The sequence below is a fragment of the Schistocerca gregaria genome, unplaced genomic scaffold, assembly GCF_023897955.1.
Source record: "Schistocerca gregaria isolate iqSchGreg1 unplaced genomic scaffold, iqSchGreg1.2 ptg000719l, whole genome shotgun sequence".
NCBI classification, from domain to species: Eukaryota; Metazoa; Arthropoda; class Insecta; order Orthoptera; family Acrididae; genus Schistocerca; species Schistocerca gregaria.
In genome coordinates this window covers 399,698-422,264 of record NW_026062096.1, presented here as the reverse complement: position 1 = coordinate 422,264, position 22,567 = coordinate 399,698, and the positions used below count along the sequence as shown (strand labels likewise).

Below are 22,567 nucleotides of genomic sequence, written 5' to 3'. Positions count from 1 at the left end.
TTTTACAAACCTTGGTTGAGTTATGTCTATGATGCGTTCTTTAACTGGATGTATAGGAAAAGGACACTTCTGCGTGTACAAGAACTTTAGGAATGTTGTCCATTGGCGAAAAGTTTCAGATGCAGCTTCATCAACATTAAATGGTGAAGGTTTTGACAGAGCTGATATGAACACCTCTGTCCAGTCTTTGGGAACTTCTGTATGAACTTTCTTGTATACAAGTTCCATGTTTTTATCACATTCTAAATAAGAATTTCGGCTTGTTGGAAATTTTACTTTTACAGTATCAAATCTCTTCTCTGCTGTAACTAAACTGTGCAAAAATCGAATAAATTTGTAGTTCTTATTTTGGCCAGAACATGAATCACAAAATATGTCCAGCTATTTCATGTCCATGACAAGGTAATTGTAACAACATGTATGAATCATTGAGCAAACTTCATCACCACACTTTATGGCAACACATTCAGGGTAAAGGAAGAATGTACTCTCTATATCTGATAATTAGTGCATCCTGTCCACCTGGTTAGCTGGGTGGTAAGGTGCTTGTCTCCCATGAACTGGGCTCAGGTTCGATTCCCAGCCAGTTTGGAGATTTTCTCTGCTTGTGGACTGGGTCTTGTGTTGTCCTCATCATTGTTTCATCCTCGTCTACGACCGCAAGTCGTCTAATGTGGTGCTGACTGAAATAAGGCTTGCACTTGGTGGCTGAACCCGAAGGGACCTCCTGGCCAACAATACCATACGATCATTTCATGTTTCTTCAGTGCATGTTGAATGCATATATGGATAGTTGCTGTTCACAGTGCACAACCTTAGTTGTAATGTTAGGCAGAGGCAGGTTATTTCCAAAATCCCTGCACATGGTCTTTCGACTTTGCTTCTTAGCTTTTTTCTTCCTCTCATAAAATGCTCTCTTACATTATCTGGAATTTCAAATATAAAGTCATCAAATGCTACAAATGAATTGTCTTCACAGTCATCCAATGATACAATGTCATTTTTGTTACTAACAAATGATGTTAAGAGGCAGCTGTTGATTCTTCAATTTTTATGTTGTTTTATAGGCTCTTGCCCCTTTGATTGCTCTGAGCTTTTCGAGTAAATGTATAAATAGTTTGTTTCCCAACAGCGTTTAACTTCGGCGATCTCCCGGAACCGGTGTCTCCATTGCGGCAAGGCCGTTGCCATAATCATAATGAAAGTAAATAATATGTTCTCTAGAATGAAACATTGATTTATTTCATCATCAGTTTTATTGCTGCCACCTCTTGGTGATAAAACTTGCATAGAGTCTCATATAATTAACAATGGAAAAACAAAAAACAAGAATAATGAAGAACTTTATACACTAGAAAGGACTGGAGGATTTTTCATAGATTATAAAGAGGTGATGTAGGAGGGTGATCTTACTATGTTCTTACTTGGAGAGCAAGTACTTCTCTTACTGGGTGGACCAATTACAATGACACAGGAGTTGAAATAAAAGATAATCTTCGAAATGGTAGTAAGTTGGCAGCATAAAACATGTAAATTCGAGTGTTATTGTTAAATGTGAAAAATCTATGAATTCGAACAATATGAAATCTTGTTCAAAAATCCTAAAATATTAATATCTTTCTAATAATTACAGACTACAGAGGTAGCTGGGCAAAACAGAATGCAAAATTTTCAGCTAGGTATCAGAAATTACTATTACTTAATGGACTTCGATATGCCTTATTTTGTGTTTGTTGTATTTCAAAATAATCATACGAATGACCATTTTATTGATTCTAGATTGTGCGATCATATTAATCTATGCACACTGTATTTGAAGAATTAATGGAATGAATTATTTACACAAGATATATGGAGTTCAGAGCCATCACACAATTAATTCAAGGCATATAATACATTTTATAGTTTTAAGTGAGTTACACAACTGAAGGAGGTGTTGATATAAATCCATATGAGTTCATAGCAAACTACCCTGTCTACATGATTAACATGACATGTAGAATAAATAAAGCAGTTACACAAAACTAACAATAATTCTATGTGCTCCTTTCAGTGATAACATATCTGCTGATATATTTGCCTATATGATTATGTATGGAAAGAAAAATCTCACATATCACACACAGCACAGGATACTAAGTCTGAACTTATAACTCTGATGCACCCAGAGTAGGTGGTGTAACCTCATCATACTTAACTGGTACTGCAAGATCTCTAAGCTGAGATTACATACATTCAATAAATATGTTTTGTTTTTTAATTACACTAGAATGATCCATTACTAATTTTTTTGCCTGGAACTAGTTTTAGTCTTTGTGTCATCTACTTTTATTGAGTGGTCAATATGTAACAACTCAGACCTCTTTGCCATTAAATAAGTGCATGGTAAAGCTTTACCTTTGTGAATTCGAAAGTAAAATTCTATGTACCGACTTGACAGAAAATCCTAGGAAGTTTTGGTCTTACGTTAAATCAGTAAGTGGCTCGAAACAGCATATCCAGACACTCCGGGATGATGATGGTATTGAAACAGAGGATGACACACCTAATGCTGAAATACTAAACACCTTTTTCCAAAGCTGTTTGACAGAGGAAGATCTCACTGCAGTTCCTTCTATAAATCCTCGCACAAACGAAAAAATGGCTGACATCGAAATAAGTGTCCAAGGAATAGAAAAGCAACTGGAATTACTCAACAGAGGAAAGTCCACTGGACCTGACGGGATACCAATTCGGTTCTACACAGAGTACGCGAAAGAACTTGGCCCCCTTCTAATAGCCGTGTACCGCAAGTCTCTAGAGGAACAGAAGATTCCAAATGATTGGAAAAGAGCACAGGTAGTCCCAGTCTTCAAGAAGGGTCGTCGAGCACATGCGCAAAACTATAGACCTATATCTCTGAGGTCGATCTGTTGTAGAATTTTAGAACATGTTTTTTGCTCGCGTATCATGTCTTTTCTGGAAACCCAGAATCTACTCTGTAGGAATCAACATGGATTCCGGAAACAGCGATCATTTGAGACCCAACTCGCTTTATTTGTTCATGAGACCCAGAAAATATTAGATACAGGCTCCTAGGTAGATGCTATTTTCCAGAAGGCGTTCGCACTGTTGCCTGATAAGCAAAGCAAGAGCCTACGGAATATCAGACCAGCTGTGTGGCTGGATTGAAGAGTTTTTAGCAAACAGAATACAGCATGTTGTTATCAATGGAGAGACGTCTACAGACGTTAAAGTAACCTCTGGCATGCCACAGGGGAGTGTTATGGGACCATTGCTTTTCACAATAAATATAAATGACCTAGTAGATAGTGTCGGAAGTTCCATGCGGCTTTTTCTGGATGATGCTGTAGTATACAGAGAAGTTGCAGCATTAGAAAATTGTAGCAAAATGCAGGAAGATCTGCAGCGGATAGGCACTTGGTGCAGGGAGTGGCAACTGACCCTTAACATAGACAAATGTAATGTATTGTGAATACATAGAAAGAAGGGTCCTTTATTGTATGATTATATGATAGTGGAACAAACACTGGTAGCAGTTACTTCTGTAAAATGTCTGGGAGTATGCGTGCAGACCGATTTGAAGTGGAATGATCACATAAAATTAATTGTTGGTAAGACGGTTACCAGGTTGAGATTCATTGGGACAGTCCTTAGAAAATGTAGTCCATCAACAAAAGAGGTGGCTTACAAAACACTCGTTCAATCTATACTTGAGTATTGCTCATCAGTGTGGGATCCATACCAGATCGGGTTGACGGAGGAGATAGAGAAGATCCAAAGAAGAGTGGCGCGTTTCGTCACAGCGTTATTTGGTAACCGTGACAGCATTACGGAGATGTTTAGCAAAGTCAAGTGGCAGACTCTGCAAGAGAGGCGCTCTGCATCGCGGTGTAGCTTGCTCGCCAGGTTGCGAGAGGGTGCGTTTCTGGATGAGGTATCGAATATACTGCTTCCCCCTACTTAAACCTCCCGAGGAGATCACGAACGTAACATTAGAGAGATTCGAGCGCGCACGAAAGGTTTCAGACAGTCGTTCTTCCCGCGAACCATACGCGACTGGAACAGAAAAGGGAGGTAATGACAGTGGCACATAAAGTGCCCTCCGCCACACACCGTTGGGTGGCTTGCGGAGGATAAATGTAGATGTAGATGTAATACCTGTTCAATGCACTCAACAACTCTTCATTGCAATCCATTTCACTAGGCTTAAACATAAATATATGCATTCCTTCACTAGTCTTTTATAGAAATTCATTACATAGTTATGAAAATATTTACATATATAACTTTCGTAGTCTCGTGGGCCTGGCTTATTAGGATAATGATAACAACACCGATTTCTATCATTATACCACTTTCAACAATTCTGACAACATTCAGGTTGATTATATTCAGGTACATATAATTACAATCGCTTTTTTAAACAGCATCATTTAACAGATAACATTTTATTTAGGTATTAATTACATACTTTTAAAAAATCGTTTAATCAGACTTACTGTTATCAAACTCTTCATCATCAACTCTAAACGTGTTAGGTATATTCGATCCATTAAATCTGATTTAGTTTTTTATAATGCCTTTGAAAATGCGTCATTGTCGTAATTCACATTGGAATAACATGCAATCTTCATATGCTCAGTCCATTGTACCATCTACTGTAAATATGTATGGTATATTTGACTTACATAATCTCATTCAATTTTTTCAAAAATTCTAAAATATTGCGGTTTACGTAATTTGATTCTATATTTTCTTGTATTTAAAAATATTATGATTTATATAATATGATTTGATAATTTTCATACAGTTTAAAACTATTACAATTTTTATAATCTGATTCAATTTTTCATTCTTTTCTCATATTTCTGAAAATATTTCAGTTCACTGTCCTAGTTAACCCAACACACCCATATACTATTCAGCAATTCAGCGGCAGTTTTGAACAAGTGATGTTGCCACAGTTATTGCCGAGTGCCACAGTGTATATATATTAACAGTCTGAACATAGAAACTGTCACTGACAACAGTCCAGACTGAACAGTTATTAGATTAGTTAGTCATTGTTCACTAAGTTAGGTTAGACCAGTGTTCAGAACATCAGTACTGCACTTTCTCATAACACTAAAGCTAGGTAATTATTGTGTACATTGTTTTAATAAATGATGGATAATTGTTTCTCGTGGTGTAACAAACTTTTTTCATTCAAATAGTTGCAATATGCAAGCAAGCTACCATAATAGAGCAACAAATTTCAGTGGTAAGGAGTACACTTCCTGCTACTATTATGTTGGTATTGTACGTATGTAGCATATTCAACTTACTTTGACAATGTAGATTGTGGAAAAAAAAGATTGCCACATTTACATAAACTGGTGATGAGTATTTAAGGGAAGAACCTCTGTCAATTCTACAGAGAATTTACGAAGGATTAACTCCAACACAAACTGCTTACACAGAATTATGAACTGCCAATTGTGCATGCATGTGAAAAAAATCTGTACAACACAAAACTTTATGGTGTAGCAATTAATATAATTATATTCTGGGCCGCTAACCCCTTTCTGCTTAAGGAGGGCAAGTAAGGTATTAGTACTGTGTAAGTTCATAGGCATCCATGGTCAGTGTAAATTTGACAAAAAAAAAACGTTTTGGGTGGCAGTCCTCGTCATTATGAAACACTAAAACGACTAAGGCCTTGACTTCCTCCACTGCCTTTACAGCCATCCTTTCAGGACAACTAATTGAACAGTTCTCATGATGGTGTTTCCCTACATACTGTCTTATTTTGCTTGTCAGCTAGCTACCAACAATGAGTTCTAAGATGCCATTCAACAATTCGAAGTAAAGATTGCACTTAGAACACATACCGAATGCACTAAAAAACCCTGCACAACACCTCTTCATATTTTAACCTTTAAACATTACTAACACAAACTCTACTAACATGAACCACCTACTCACATGAGACATTTTACTTACATCATAACAATAATGCATTAGACATTCAAAAACTTTGCATTGGCAGCCATTCACACAGTTTACATTTATATCGTCATCTGTATACTGCTTTGCATGTTAGTCCAATCAGTGATTACTGAATTCTGACGTGAGCATGCCTACATCAAGTGCACACATACCACACACACGGACATACACAAATTTATTTGGACTGCAATAGAAGTACAAATTTTAGAATTGCAAATGACATAATGAAACAAAACTGTCTCATATTTGTAAAACCAATTTCAAAAGTAACCATGAGCAAAATCTTACATCTCACAGAAATGAGAAAGAAGCTGCTTAAGTTACTCCCACAAACAATGTCAATCACCCCCTCCCCCCCCCCACACTATACAGTTATTTTCTACACACATTTTTTCCACGGCTCAATACAAACATTTTCTGATAATCTACAAAACCGAGAAATAATTTCTCAATTTAAACATTAAACACCTTCAGATGACACTGTACACATAATTGAATTGGATGAAACCTAGAGAAAAAAATTCGATGAAAATACGGCCTATTTAGAATTTAATGGTTGAAACATGTGACTTTCAAATTAACGAAACCTGTACCAAACTGGATATTACTGTCCTGCATTACATAAAATGCCCAAAGCGCACTCAAAATAGGTGACTCAATCTTTGCCAGAAGCAGTTAACTGACAGAAAGCTACACAGAAAGAAATACTATCAAAGCACATACAATACTTCTGGCTTCAGAACAGTAAAATACATTAAACATCCCTAAGACTCTGTTACTTACACTCATACTGATACTAAAACTTTCAGATACTGTAAATAACAAATTTCGAGTTCCTACTTCCTCCAGTGACATTCACCGAGTCGTTGATTTTAATATAAATTACTTCCCACCACACTTGGTATTATCACCTTTGGCTGACACCGTAAACATCATTAAATTGGACGAAACCTAAAAAGAAATTTCGATAAAAATACAGCCTATTTAGAATTTAATGGTTCCCATGTGTGCCTTTTAAATTAACAAAAGCTATACCAAAACGGATATTACTGTCGTGCATTACATAAAATGCCCAAAGTGCACTCAATATCGGTGACTACTAATCTTTGCCTGAAGCAGTTAACTGACAGAATGCTACACAAAAAGAAAAACATTCATGCCCCATACAATATTTCTGGCTTCAGAACAGTAAAGTATATTAAAAATCCCTCGGACTCTCTTACTTACACCCAAACTGATATTAACGCTTTTAGGTACTGTAAATAACAAATCTCGAGTTCCTACTTCCTCCAGTGACATTCACCAAATCGTTGCTTTTAATATAAATTACTTCCCACCACACTTGGTATTATCCAACAGAACAATAAACAAACACAAAGAGCGGATCATTAGTTATGGAGCACAAGTTAACACACTATATCCCAGCACAACCTGTTACAACACACACTGAACAGATAAAATTAGTTGCATTACCTTCCTTCGGAAGCCGCATACAGTCTCCCGATGGTCCTGAAGGAGTTTCTTCCTCATCACCTGCGACAACATTTTTAATGATGTTAAATAAACGTAAACAAGGTCTCAACACACTGCATTACTACTACCGATCTGTCTTCTAAGCGCACTTCTTATAGACACATTCCCAAACAGTTATTTTTGCCTATATACATCAGTCAGCACTAGGGTTATTCAACTTACTCGAAACTTGTCCATCCTTAATGTGTTCGTACCATTCTGTCCATGATTTCTCGAGAAAAGCACCAAACGGACTTTCCTCGGTAGCCATTTTCACAGCAGTAGTTGCTTACTGTGACGTCAGTGTTTGACTTTTGTACCTTTAATTTCCAAAAGCAATACAAAGACTGGCAAGCATTACATTATTTACTATCTTACATTTCACACTTATTAATAACAATCAGGAGATAGTGTCAAACGTGAAACTGATTATTTATTCATAGCTAAAAGGAACTTCCAAAGCGGAACAACAAATTTCATCTGTTCTCCAGTCACGGAGTACATGTGATGAAAATATCGTTGCCTTCTTGATATAAAGAAAGTACAGAAAGCATGGTCACAGATGCTCAGAAATTAGCAAATTATGCATGGGCGTATGACCTACCTCCATGAAATTATGGAAATATTCTTACAGTTTTGTCTGTGCCATTCAATGAAGAAAGTCACATACATTATTGACGGGAGTAGTACTTTTTTGCGTGCCAGCGCTTTAAAGTTTATTCACATCAAGTATGATAACATACATGTCCAGTGAGAAAGTCCCGTTTTAGAAAAAAAAGAACATAAAAACATCTTTTCAAAGATAAATTTGTTTTTACAAGGAAGAGCATTTCTTATACTATTGTTCTACGTAGTTACCAACATAGATCAGACATTTTTCATAGCTGGTAACCAACTTTTCTATGCCCTCTTCACAGAAAGATGTTGTCAGTAAAGACAGCCACTGCTGAACACCTTTTTTTTTCATGGGTTTGTGCTTGTTCCTGCCTAGAGGTGAAACCGTCAACACGGTACGATACTGTGAATCACCGAGAAAACGTAGGCGCGCAATTCGAGACAAAAGGAGTGCAATTCTCAGTGTGTTGGTGTCACTCAGAACCTTATTCCACACTTCGGTTAGGAACAGTTCACTCGCCGGCCGCACAGTCCCGATATCGCACCTTCGGTTATCACTTGTTCTTCAACTGGAAGCGTGATTTTGGAGGAAAGTACTTTGACAGCAATAACGACTAAAAAAATGGTGCTCAGCAGTGGCTATTTTCACTGGCGGCATTTTTCTATGAAAAGGGAATAGAAACATTGGTTTTACGCTATGATAAATGTCTGAACAATGTGAACAATTATGTAGAAAACCAGTTTAAGAACTTGTAAAAATAAATGTTCATTTGAAAAACTTCTTTTTATGAGATTTTATCAGAACGGTACTTACTTGCCGGACATGCCTCGTATTACAGTATCCACGATAAACAGGACATATTTTGATCTAACTAACAGCCTCATTAAAAATACCAAAATTATTTTTTCCCATTCTTTCCAAGTGAAAGCAAAAGAATATCTCAGAGTATGTCATTATATTCCTCCCACCCTCACCTTTAAACAGAGGTTGCGTTGGTGCTTCAGATGAAGTTTGGAACCGCCATCCTTTTAAATACAAGGCCTGTCTGTCTTTAACAGTGTTACCTTACTAGGTTTATCTGTAGACTAGAATACCGTTTTGCAAAGCAGTTATTTGATAATGTAAAAGACTATTGCTACGCTATTCTTTCATTTCTCGCCACTGCACACACTACACACATATTAAACTGTATACACATATTATTTCATGTTGCAACACTAAGCACACTATCAGGTGACATCAGGGCGCCGAACGAACAAGTATTTCATTTTAAGCGACGAAATAACAACACTAATGGAGCAATACTATTTCCCATCTTCTCGGGAAAGAAAGAAAAGAACAATGACTAGACACAAGATTCACAGCATCTGTTACACGTAAGAACATGAGTACTTCTAGAAACAAACATAACCCAAGATGCCCTGTCCAGAAAAAAGGCTGCCAAATTTTTGAGTGTACGGAGAATTACTCTTCCGCTTCGTTTTCTTCCCTAAAGCGGCAGCGTAGGCTCTTTGAGAGCTTGTAGCTCTTTGTGGTCTATTTTCTTTTTTATTCAAAAAAAAATGTAGGCTAAAATCAAGTATATAGTGTTATCAGTGGTTACAATCTTTTGTCTAATTGCGACATGGCAGAAAACAATTTCTTTTTTGGACATGCAAAGCTCCGTCGTTCTGGCGTCGGCTGAGTCAATCAGGACCTAGCGACCGCAGTGTCATTCCCAGCCGGTGATGTCATTTGGCTGCGGTACGAAGCCCTCGAAAAGATAGGCTGTGGCGCATACGTCACAGCACGTGACACTGCAGGTCTTACGAGAGCCAACAGTTGTCTCCGGAGGGGAGCGAGTAACTGTTTCAGACGAGTGTGATAATTCTTGACTGCGCGTTTAAATGCATGCAAGCTCTCGATAGCAGACGACAAAGTTAATACCTTTAGTGGGTACATTTTTACAAATTGATTTCTCGTGGGCCGAGCGTTCGCGAAGTGTGACGGACAAGCTAACAAGTGTGACGTCACAAGTTCGTCCCAGGCCTCGTATACATCTCGCCTGCGCCGCCTGTGGTGTGGGGGGTGTGCGGTCAGCACACCGCTCTCCCGCCGTTGTCGGCACTGCAGCCTTGGAGCTGCTACGTCTCACTCAAGTAGCTCCTCAATTGGCACCACGATGCTGATTGGACCTCGTTCCAGTCCCCTCGCAGTACAGGGAACCGAATCCGACTCCTCAGCACTGCAGTCCGCCATTGATCGCTGACAATGCGAAACTTCAGAATTGCTTTATGTGATATATAATTACATCTACATCTACATCTACATGGATACTCTGCAAATCACATTGAAGTGACTGGCAGGGTGTTCCCCGAATCGCCTTCACAATTCTCTATTATTCCAATCTCGTATAGGTCGCGGAAAGAATAAAAACCTATATCTTTCCGTACGAGCTCTGATTTCACTTATAGTGGTGATCGTTCCTCCCTATGTAGGTCAACAAAATATTTTTGCATTCGGAGGAGAAAGTTGGTGACTGCAATTTCGTGAGAAGATTGTGTAGCAATGAAAAGCGCCTTTCTTTTAATAATTTCCAGCCCAAATCCTGTATCATTTCTGTGACACTCTCTCCCATATTTCGCGATAATACAAAACGTGCTGCCTTTCTTAGAACTTTTTCGATGTGCTCCGTCAGTCCTATCTGGTTCAAATGGCTCTGAGCACTATGGGACTTAACATCTGAGGTCATCAGTCCCTTAGAACTTAGAACTACTTAAACCTAACCAACCTAAGGAGATCGCACACATCCATGTCCGAGGCAGGATTCGAACCTGCGACCGTAGGATCCAGACTGATGCGCCTAGAACCGCTTGGACACACAGGCCGGCTATCTGGTAAGGATCTCACACCGCGCATCAGTTTTCTAAAAGAGTACGGACAAGCGTAGTGTAGGCAGTCTACTTAGTAGGTCTGTTACAATTTTCTAAGTGTCCTGTCAATAAAACACAGTCTTTGATTAGCCTTCCCCACAACATTTTCTATGTGTTCCTTCTAGTTTAAGTTGTTTTTAATTGTAATACCTAGGTATTTAGTTGAATTTACGGCTTTTAGATTAGACTGATTTATCGTGTAACCGAAGTTTAACGAGTTCTTTTTAGCACTCGTGTGGATGGACTCATACTTTTCGTTATTTAGGGTCAACTGCCACTTTTCGCACCATTCCGATATTTCTTCTAAATCGTTTTGCAGTTTGTTTTGATCTTTTGGTGACTTTATTAGTCGATAAACGACAGCATCATCTGCAAACAACCGAAGACGGCTGCTCAGATTGTCTCCCAAATTGTTTATTTAGATAAGAAACAGCAAAGGGCCTATAACACTACCTTGAGGAAAGCCAGCAATCACTTCTGTTTTACTCGATGACTTTCCCTTAATTACTACGAACTGTGACCTCTCTGACAGGGTATCACAAATCCAGCCACATAATTGAGACGATATTCGATAAACATGCAATTTCACTACGAACCTCTTGTGTGGTACAGTGTCAAAAGCTTTCTGGAAATCCAGAAATACGGAATCGATGTGAAATCCCTCGTCAATAGCATTCAGCACTCCATGTGAATAAAGAGCTAGTTGTGTTTCACAAGAGTGTTTTCTAAACCCATGTTGACTGTATATCAATAGATCGTTTCTTCGAGGTAATTCATTATGCTCGAACACAATATATGTTCTAAAATCCTGCTGCATATCGACGTTAACGATATGGGCCTGTAATTTAGTGGATTACTCCTACTACCTTTCTTGAATATTGGTGTGACCTGTGCAACTTTCCAGTCTTTGGGTACGGATCTTTCGTCGAGCGAACGGTGGTATGTGATTGTTAAGTATGGAGCTAATGCATGAGCATATTCAGAAAGGAACCTAATTGGTATACAGTCTGCACCAGAAGACTTGCTTTTATTAAGTGATTTAAGTTGCTTCGATACTCCGAGGATATTTACTTCTGCGTTACTCATGTTGGCAACTGTTCCCGATTCGAATTCTGGAATATTTACTTCGTCTTCTTTTGTGAAGGCATTTCGGAAGGCTGTGTTTAGTAACTCTGCTATGGCAGCAGTGTCTTCGATAGTATCTCCATTGATATCGCGCAGAGAAGGCATTGATCGTTTCTTGCCGCTAACATACTTCACATACGACCAGAATCTCTTTGGATTTTCTGCCAGGTTTCGAGACAAAGTTTCGTTGTGGAAACTGTTGTAGGCATCTCGCATTGAAATCCGCGCTAAATTTCGAGCTTCTGTAAAAGGTCGCCAATCTTGGGTATTTTGCGTCTGTTTAAATTTGGCATGTTTGTTTCGTTGTTTCTGCAACAGTGTTCCAACCCGTTTTGTTTACCAAGGAGGATCAGCTCCGTCGTTTGTTAATTTATTTGGTATAAATCTCTCAATTGCTGCCGATACTATTTCTTTGAATTTAAGCCACATCTGGTCTACACTTATATTATTAATTTGGAAGGAGTGGAGATTGCCTCTCAGGAAGGCGGCAAGTGAATTTTTATCTGTGTTTTGAATAGGCATATTTTTAGCTTATTTGAATAGGTATGTTTATCGCTTATTATGCTTACATCTACATCTACATACACACTCCGCAAGCCACTATATGGTTCGTGGCTGTGGGTACCCAATACCACTACCAATCATTTCCTTTTCTGTTCCACTCGCAAATAGAGCAAAAGACAAAAACTAACACGGTTTGGGCAAGAATGTTTCCATGGGTGCAGTCCCGTCACGGCAATAAGCACATATAAAATATACGTAAGATCGGCGATGGAGTATGCATCTGCCGCCTAGGGAGCTGCGACCGGCGTAACTAATGAACAACTGTATCCCTCGCCTTTCGTGGCGTATCCCAGCTGACACTGAGGTGATCCCACTACACACGGGAGTTTCGACTCTTCGTGTTACATACAGAAGGCTCATTCTAAGGAACAGACTAGAAATGAGTGATATTCACGCACCTAGACGCACAACAAAATTTCGATGTAAGTGCAACTACCCTTTCATTACCACAGCACATAACACCCTATACCACAGAAAAACTGCTCTCTCTGACGCAATACGCACTACAACCCACACACAAAGGTCGTCGCTATGAAAATTGTGATAATGAGTAGCACAGACTGAAACACACATAAGAACATTTGGGATACCAATGAAGAACTACGTTAAATTTATCAAATACTACACTAAATTAAAAAAAAAGTAAACCAAATTTCAAGACCCAACGTGGTTCAACAACGAAATTCGAAAAATACTGAAGAAGCAAACACAGGCTGCTGCACACTTTGTTCAAAAGAGAACGTGCGAATGACGTCAGGCATAATTTAATTGAAAGGCGTATGTAAAAAGATCGCTGTGCGAAGCTTACCACTTCCACAGCCATATCTTAGCAATGCACTGTCAGTTATTTATCAACATCTTCAACCAGTTACGTGAAATTTGTAGTGTAACACCTAGACAACGTAACAAAAGGAAACAAGTGGCGACAGAAGAGGAGGCAATTAACGTTCTTGTTGCTGTTGCAGCTGATCAGTACGTTAGCTCCCGCGCAATCGCACGAGTAACTGTCGTGAGTCAGGGAAGTGTCCTAGCGCGAGAAAACACTCGCTCTAGGTAAAAATGCTAAGTGGGTCTAAAGCTTCTATCCACTCACTTGTTTATCAGTCTGACGTGGCAGCTGAATACAGCAAAAGTATATCCAAAGTTTTAAATTTCTCATTTAAGATATCGTTCACGCAGGGCACTCGAACAAACATACCGTCGTTTAATCTACATCTACATCTACATTTATACTCCGCAAGCCACCCAACGGTGTGTGGCGGAGGGCACTTTATGTGCACAGACTCCCGTTTTGAGGAATAGTAATACGCATCGCTGGTGTAGAGATACAACTGAATGAGTTGAAAGCAAATAATTTGCCAGGTCGTGATAGAATTCCATTCCGGTTTCACAAAGAGTACCCTACAGCATTGGCCCCTTTAGAAAGCATCACTCTTGCGAAACTCAACTTGCCCTTTGCAAGCATACGGAATGGGTTCCCAGGTGTTTGAATGTCTCGAAGACTTCTTAAGTAACAGAACTCAGTATGTTGTCCTCGACGGTGAGTGTTTATGCGAGACAAGGGTATCGTCAGCAGTGGCCCGGGGATGTGTGATAAGGCCGCTGTTGTATTCTATACAAGGTCAATCACCAAAAATTTGCACCGCAAATGTTGCCGAAATGGAAGGTGCTATTGACGTGCGGCGTGCGGTTTTCACAGAATGAATTGGTCGAGAGGGGCCAAAAAATATTTTGTAATAATACTTATAAAGTGTATTTTTGTGCAAACATAAAGTTTTTTTAAATAGAACAATGCATAATGACATTAACAAACTAAAAGTATGGTAAATTAGAATGTCAGTGCTGTTTGTTACAGGATTCTAGAGCGAGGCGGTTACTAGATATCGTATTTTGATAATTTTCCACACCATCACTTGTCTGTGCTATTCAACCTGCGTAGTTGCTATGTACGATGTTGTTATGTTCGCTTACAGTGTACTTCTGTGTGTTCCTTGAGCGCATTGCGACTTGCTAGTCAGTTAGTGTTTGATAGCCCAAGCAGTAGGTCGTGAGTGGACGATGGCATTTACCAACACAGAAAAAGCCGTCATGCTCGTGGTGTGTGGAGAGTATACGAAGAATGTAGATCGTTCTTGTAAGGTGTATGCGTCAAGATACCCCAATAGGCTTCAACCATCTCGGCTATTAGTTATCAACTTCTTCAACCAGTTACGTGAAAATGGTAGTGTAACACCTACACAACGTAACAGAAGGAAATAAGTGACAACAGAAAAGGCAGAAATTAATTTTCTTGCTGCTGTTGCAACTGATCCACACGTTAGACATCGTGAAATCGCATGAACAAGTGGCATATGTCAGGCAAGTGTCCCACACATTCTCCATCGGTATAGGTGCCATCCGTATCACATCTCTCTTCATCAAGAGACGCGGGGAAATGATAACAAGAATCGTGATAACTTCTGGTCTGTTGACAATCTCCGTTGGCTTTGTCAGGTGGAATGTCAGCGTCCATGGAGTGTAAACGTGTGGTGTGGGATATTGAACCATCAGCCCATAGGCCGGTTCAAATGGCTCTGAGCACTATGGGACTTAACACCTGCGGTCATCAGTCCCCTAGAACTCAGAACTACTTAAACCTAACTAACCTAAGGACATCACACACATCCATGCCCAAGGCAGGATTCGAACCTGCGACTGTAGCAGTCGCGCGGTTCCGGACTGAGCGCCTAGAACCGCGAGACCACTGCGGCCGGCCTCATAGGCCGGTTCTTCGTAAAAGGAACACTGAACGGGCACAAGTATCGCAGCCTCTTAAGAGATCATCTAGAAGAAGTTCCTCTGCAGGCTAGAAGGAACCTGTGGTACCAATATGATGACTGTCGAGTCAATAGTGCACGAAATTCTACAGAAGGTCTTCACCAAATGTTTCCAAATCGTTGGACTGGACGCAGAGGACCCCCTGTGCCTTTGCTGGCCCGTTCCGCAGTTTTATTCCTGTAGACTTCATTTACGCTGTCTACAAGTACATACCAACTACAGCCGACGATATACAACGAAGTATTGCTGCAGTCTGCTCGGACATCTCCGCTGAAATATGTGCACCTGTCGTTCCAAACCAGACTGGAAGCGTGTATGACAGCTGCATGTGTTCGCTTTGAACACAACCTGTGGTGGTTAATTGTCTCATTACTGGCGAGAATTCACATAACTAGAGTATTTTGTTGTACTTTGGTGTGTGCTGCCTCAGATGTTGTACAAGTGTCGGAGTGGGAACTTTTCAGAATACGATATCACGTAAACGAATCGCTATAGAGTCCTGCAACAGACACTAACAATCATAATTCACCCTACATTTAGGCTGTTAATGTCAGTAGGCGTTGCTCCATTAAAAAGAGCGGATGTCTGTAAAAAATACACTTTCTAAGTATTATTACAATCTGTTAATTGGCTAACAGTACGAGCCCCTGACTACCAAACCGTTCAGTCGAAACCGCACATCAGTAGCACTTTCCGCATCCGCAATATTTGCGGTGCAAGTTTTAGCTGATTCACCCTTTATACATATACAGGACAAGCAGCAGTCTGTGGCTGTTTGCTGATGATGCTGTGATGTATGGGAAAGCGTCGTCGCTGAGTGACTGGAGGAGGATACAAGATGACTTAGGCGCAATTTATAGTTGATGTGATGAATGGCAGCTAGCTCTAAATGTAGAAAAAAGTAAGCTAATGCAGTTTAACAGAAAAAAATACCCATACTGTGGTGGTCGTAAGTTCCTATTGAACCAAACTGCCGAGGTCATTCGTCCCTAGGCCTACACACTACCTAATCTAACTTAAACTAACTTACGCTAAGAACAACACACACACCCATGCCCGAGGGAGGACTCGAACCTCCGAAGGGAAGAAACGCGCGAACCGTGGCAAGGCCCCTAAGATGTGCAGAACTATAGACCTACATCTCTAACGTCGATAAGTTGTAGAATTTTGGAACACGTATTATGTTCGAGTATAATGACTTTTCTGGAGAATAGAAATCTACTCTGTAGGAATCAGCATGGGTTTCGAAAAAGACGGTCGTGTGAAACCCAGCTGGCGCTATTCGTCCACGAGACTCAGAGGGCCATAGACACGGGTTCACAGGTAGATGCCGTGTTTCTTGACTTCCGCAAGGCGTTCGATACAGTTCCCCACAGTCGTTTAATGAACAAAGTAAGACCATATGGACTATCAGACAAATTGTGTGATTGGATTGAGGAGTTCCTAGATAACAGAACGCAGCATGTCATTCTCAATGGAGAGAAGTCTTCCGAAGTAAGAGTGATTTCACGTGTGCCGCAGGGCTATTCACAATATACATTAATGACCTGGTGGATGACATCGTAAGTTCACTGAGGCTTTTTGCAGATGATGCTGTGGTGTATCGAGAGGTTGCAACGATGGAAAATTGTACTGAAATGCAGGAGGATCTGCAGCGAATTGACGCATGGTGCAGGGAATTGCAATTGAATCTCAATGTAGACAAGTGTAATGTGCTGCGAATACATAGAAAGATACATCCCTTATCATTTAGCTACAAAAAGGCAGGTCAGCAACGGGAAGCAGTTAATTCCATAAATTATCTGGAAGTACGCATTAGGAGTGATTTAAAATGGAATGATCATATAAAGTTGATCGTCGGTAAAGCAGATGCCAGACTGAGATTCATTGGAAGAATCCTAAGGAAATGCAATCCGAAAACAAAGGAAGTATGTTACAGTATGCTTGTTCGCCCACTGCTTGAATACTGCTCAGCAGTCTGGGATCCGTACCAGATAGGGTTGATAGAAGAGATAGAGAAGATCCAACGGAGAGCAGCGCGCTTCGTTACAGGATCATTTAGTAATCGCGAAAGCGTTACGGAGATGATAGATAAACTCCTGTGGAAGACTCTGCAGGAGAGACGCTCAGTAGCTCGGTACGAGCTTTTGTTAAAGTTTCGAGAACATACCTTCACCGGAGAGTCAAGCAGTATATTGCTCCCTCCTACGTATATCTCGCGAAGAAACCATGAGAATAAAATCAGAGAGATTAGAGCCCACACAGAAGCATACCGACAATCCTTCTTTCCACGAACAATACGAGACTGGAATAGAAGGGAAAACCGATAGAGGTACTCAGGGTACCCTCCGCCACACACCGTCAGGTGCTTGCGGAGTATGGATGTAGATGTAGATGTAGATGAAGACCGCATGGCTAATGTCCGAATACAACATTAGCAGTATGCTGCTTGATGCAGTCACGCCGATTAAATCTCTATGAGCAACGTTACAGAACGAACATGTAAGAACAGTTTTAGGGAAGGCTAATGGTTGACTGCAGTTTATTGGGAGTATTATTAAGAAAGTGTGGTTCATCTATAAAGGAGACCGCATATAGTTTGTTAGTTGGTTGTGTGTTCCATTGATCAGTCACACGGAATGGTAGCCATTATGATGTGGAACGTGTCAAGTGCACAAGAAATGCACATATGAAACAAGATTTTTAAATATATATAAATATTACAAGGCAGAGTTAAAGATTAATATTTCTATTATTTACCACATTCCCTTAAATGGCACAAAATGCATAAACTATATTAATAAATTTATTTATTCCTATTCAAGAATTCATCTACGGTATAGAAGGAGTTGTCAAGAAGATATGATTTCAATTTATTTTTGAAGCTATCACTGTTGTCTGTCAGATATTTTATTTCATTTGGTAATTTGTCCAAAATTTTTATAGCAACATATTTTATCCCCTTCTGTGCCAAAGACAGGTTAAGTAAAGGATAGTGTAAGTCTTTCTTTTTCTGGTATTATAATCATGAATGTCACTGTTGTTTTTAAACTGGTCGACGTTGTTGAGAACAAATCTAATTAGTGAATAAATGGATTGTGAAGCTGTTGGAAGAATTGCTAATCTTTTAAGAAGATGCCTACAACATGTGTGACAATGAACCCCATACATTATTCTGTCCACTTTCTCTTAAAGAGTGAATACTTTGTGCCTAAATGTTGAGTTAACCCGAAATATTACTCTATATGATGTCAGAGAGCGAAAGTATGCTAAGTATCTTAGCTTACTAATTTCTATATCCTCAAAAATGGAAATTATTCTGATTGCAAAAGTTGCTGAACCTAGTCACTTTAGAAGATCCAAAATATGAATTTCCCGATTAAGATTCTCATCTATATGTACACCCAAAAACTTAGTATGTTCTACCCTGTCTACTGACTTCTGTTGATGTGTTACATTTATTGAAGGAACTGTACTTTTTGCAGCAGAAAATTGGATGTACTGCATTTCTTCCATGTTTAGAGCAAGCCCATTTGCAGAAAACCAATTAATGACTTTTCCAAAGACATCATTTGCATCATTTTCAATGGGAGTATCTTTTACTGGATTAATAATGATGCTTGTATCATCAGCAAACAGTGTCAGTTCAGCTTCCTGTTTCAGATAGGAGGGGAGGTTGTTCACATATATCAAGAACAGAAGGGACCCATGACTGAACCCTGTGGAACACCTAATGTAATTTCACCCCAGTTTGATGAAGTGGTGAACTTATAGTACATAAGTGCAACCCGTTGTTGCTAATGTTAGAGTGTTTCGGATCCGCACCACGTCGGATTCAAGGAAGACATCGAAAGAATTTAGAGGCTGGCTGCTAGATTTGTCTCCGCTAGATTCGAACAACGTGTAAGTGTTGTGGAGATGCTTTAGGAACTCAAATGTTAATCCCTGGAGGGAAGGCGTCGTTCATTCGAAGAGTACTGTTGAGCAAATTTAGAGAACCAGCATCTGAGGCTGACTGCAGAACGATTCTACTGCCACCAATGCACATTTCACACCAGGACCGTGAGGATAATACTAGAGAGATTATAGATCGTATGGAGGCATACGGATAATGGTATTATTTAATTTTGTCTTTCAGTTTAGGTATTTCTCAGATTTAAGCCTAGCTACTTCGTATAGCCTGATTGCGTCAGTGGAACGTCGCAGAGGTGCAATCTTTCGTATCTCGCGTGTTCTCGTCTGTTCTGAGATTGGCTCTTGTGGTATGCACTCGTCTAAGGTAGCATTTTTATTTGTACTTCACTTAGTCCGTCTTCCAGTAGCGTTCCCACGAGTCGCACTGTATTCCTACTTTTGTAAGCCTTACAGCAGTTCTTGGTGCCAGATTTTATCGAAATGTTTTTCTTATGGCGTCTAAAAGTGAGGTAGGCCTGTAAAATTTTGGGCCCATCAGTAGCTTGTTAGGTTTGCGGACCATTATGGTTTGGACTCCTCTTCACGCCGATGGATAAATTAAAAACTAACGGTAGCCTCATAGATTAAACCAAGAAAATTCCATGAAGTAAACAGATATAGACCTATAGCTCGAGCTAGACAAAGGTAAAGACAAAAAGAATAAAGAGGACTAAACCACTATCAAAGTGTTAATAAATAAAAATAAAATGTTATATGTTAGGCGGCTAGTCGGAAAGTAAGGTCCGATGGCGTTGCGAAATAGAAATCACAGTGAAAAATCCGATGAAGCTTTGCACATATGTGTTGGACAGTATCCCCATCGAACGCGTCACGTCGCTCTTTTCAGTTCTGAGCACACAGTGGGCACGTTAAGGTGCTTAGAACAATAGGGAAGGTGTAGCCAACTGCTACAAATAAAAAGTTTTTGATTTTCACAATGGTTTCCATTTTGCAACCGATCGGACCTTGCTTTCCGAATAGGAATCGTACTAGTTTCATCCGAGCAGGAACAAAACAGCAAAAGTGATAACTCCTGAGACCAAATAACACACGTAAAAACTTTTACAATCCTAAGCATTTAGGTTTCTCTTCACGTTTCTTCTTTCTGTTAAATAAAATATATTTATTGGAATAGTGTGTAATCACCAAGCTGTTACTTAAGGTAAATTTAAATTATTAAATCCTTGTGATATACAGGGTGATAGTGGTATAAGCGCACATACTTTTATTGCTGACTGGGACAGTTACTGAACCATATTACGTCAGTATTTACTTCATTTGCAGGTTAAAAATTAGAATTATTAGGGGTAGTTTGTTCTTAGGTCGGTTAGTACCTCCAAATACGTACTACAAGAGAAAGCCATCAGTGCTTAGTTTCCCCTGGGCAGCAGGTTATGCGTTGAAGTGAGGACAGAGGGACGCAAAACGGTTAGTCTATACTGACCGGGGAAGTCCACTTAGTGCTGCAGTTACGACCGTGCAGGTAACATCAGATAGTAAATTGTGTACCATGTCTGCGGAAAGACTGTCAGACTCAGAAAAAAGAACAACCAACACACTGAAGTGGGCGAGTATGGCCCTGGTTGTTTGTGCCCTCTAAAACAAAACAAAACACTGAAGTGGATACATACTAAGGTGCGAATGATCACAATATCTGCACTTAAGTTAGCTGCAGCATTGCAAAAGATGCATAACTAGACTGAATGTTTTGGAAAATGTTAAAATACTCTATCTGCTGGTGTTGCGGTTCAGTTGGTATCGGATGTCGTCTGTGAATGGAGATAGATTTATAGACGAATGAATCCCCACAGTGGGCATACATTATAAAGATTGATTCTAGTTTTGGGCCAAATCTGATGATGGGACAGGACGTCGCGAAATCGGCAATGTGAAATAAACATCACGACTTGGGCGCACGAGGAGCCAATTAAGACAGACATGTTGAAATGCAATTACTGCGATGACGGGTATTGTGTTTTTTTTTTGTTAACTCAAATACGCTACTTCTCTGAGCACTGTTTCCTTAATCAAAACCGAGCGAGGTGGACTCGCATTCGGGAGGGCGACGGTTCAATCCCGTCTCCAGCCATCCTTTAGTTAGGTTTTCCGTGATTTCCCTAAATCGTTTCAGGCAAATGCCGGGATGGTTCCTTTGAAAGGGCACGGCCGATTTCCTTTCCAGTCGTTCCCTAACCCGAGCTTGTGCTCCGTCTCTAATGACCTCGTTGTCGGCGGGACGTTAAAACACACTAACCTAACCCTTAATCAAATATTTGTAATGTCGAAACTGGAGTCGTACTTTGGAGAAAAGTTATTATCAGTGAAGAAGAAGGAATACAAAACACAAAATATCGAGCATTAAAGTAACTGATGAGTAACTTGTAACACCCACAGTAAGATTTATCTTTATTTAACAATTGCGTGGCACGTTCAGTCCCTATAACAGCAAAATCAAAGTTACAACATTAAAATTTGGTTGTTGCGATCTAAGACAATATTATTTGCAGACCATGTGCAGAGTGTTTCAAACTTTGGGCTCAAAATTATACAGTGGCAGAGAGTCAAGAACTGAGTATTTTGATATCAGAACTAATAGTAAAGAATGAGTAGCTCAGGCAATACGAGGAATTATATGAACAATGCGTGCGTGGCTCTAGTTTGTAAACTGCCTATGATTAATAACAGACAGCTACATTTCACATCGACATTTGCAGCAATACCTTGATAAAAAATACAAAATTGCTGTCTGTGGTTTATCCTATGTAGAGTTTACCACCATTTACAGTTCACAGTTAGCCGTAATTAAGCAAAACGTTGATATTATGGCCACAGGTTTTCAATTGTAGGTCAAAAGTTTTCAAGTTTTTTATTGTATTGACCAGTATTATTTCAAATCTTAAAAAGACAATGACCACGTAAAATCGTCACTGACGTTCAAGTTGTATAATACTCATAGTATTTCTGGTGATAAACTAAATACGTACTGTATTAATAATGTTAAAATGATGGAGAAACGGCGTAATGAACAGACGAGAAAGATTGTCAATGACTGTAGTGATGATATAGGAACATAGAG

At 39.6% G+C, this 22,567-nt stretch overlaps 1 protein-coding gene across 2 annotated transcripts in view; it reads right to left on the bottom strand.

Annotated features, from left to right (window-relative positions):
* Positions 1–7,809, bottom strand: part of LOC126320376 (mucin-5AC-like) — a 168,066-nt gene extending 160,257 nt beyond the window's left edge. The window contains exons 1-2 of one of the 2 annotated variants that reach the window (XM_049993822.1): positions 7,687–7,809; positions 7,465–7,524 (exon numbers count right to left, since the gene is read on the bottom strand). In XM_049993822.1, coding sequence (XP_049849779.1) covers positions 7,465–7,524; positions 7,687–7,774 — 148 coding nt within the window. In that variant the 5' untranslated portion in view covers positions 7,775–7,809. The remainder of the gene's footprint in view (positions 1–7,464; positions 7,525–7,686) is intronic. The other variant, XM_049993823.1, reaches the window with a different exon arrangement.
* Between the last annotated feature and the right edge of the window lie 14,758 nt (positions 7,810–22,567).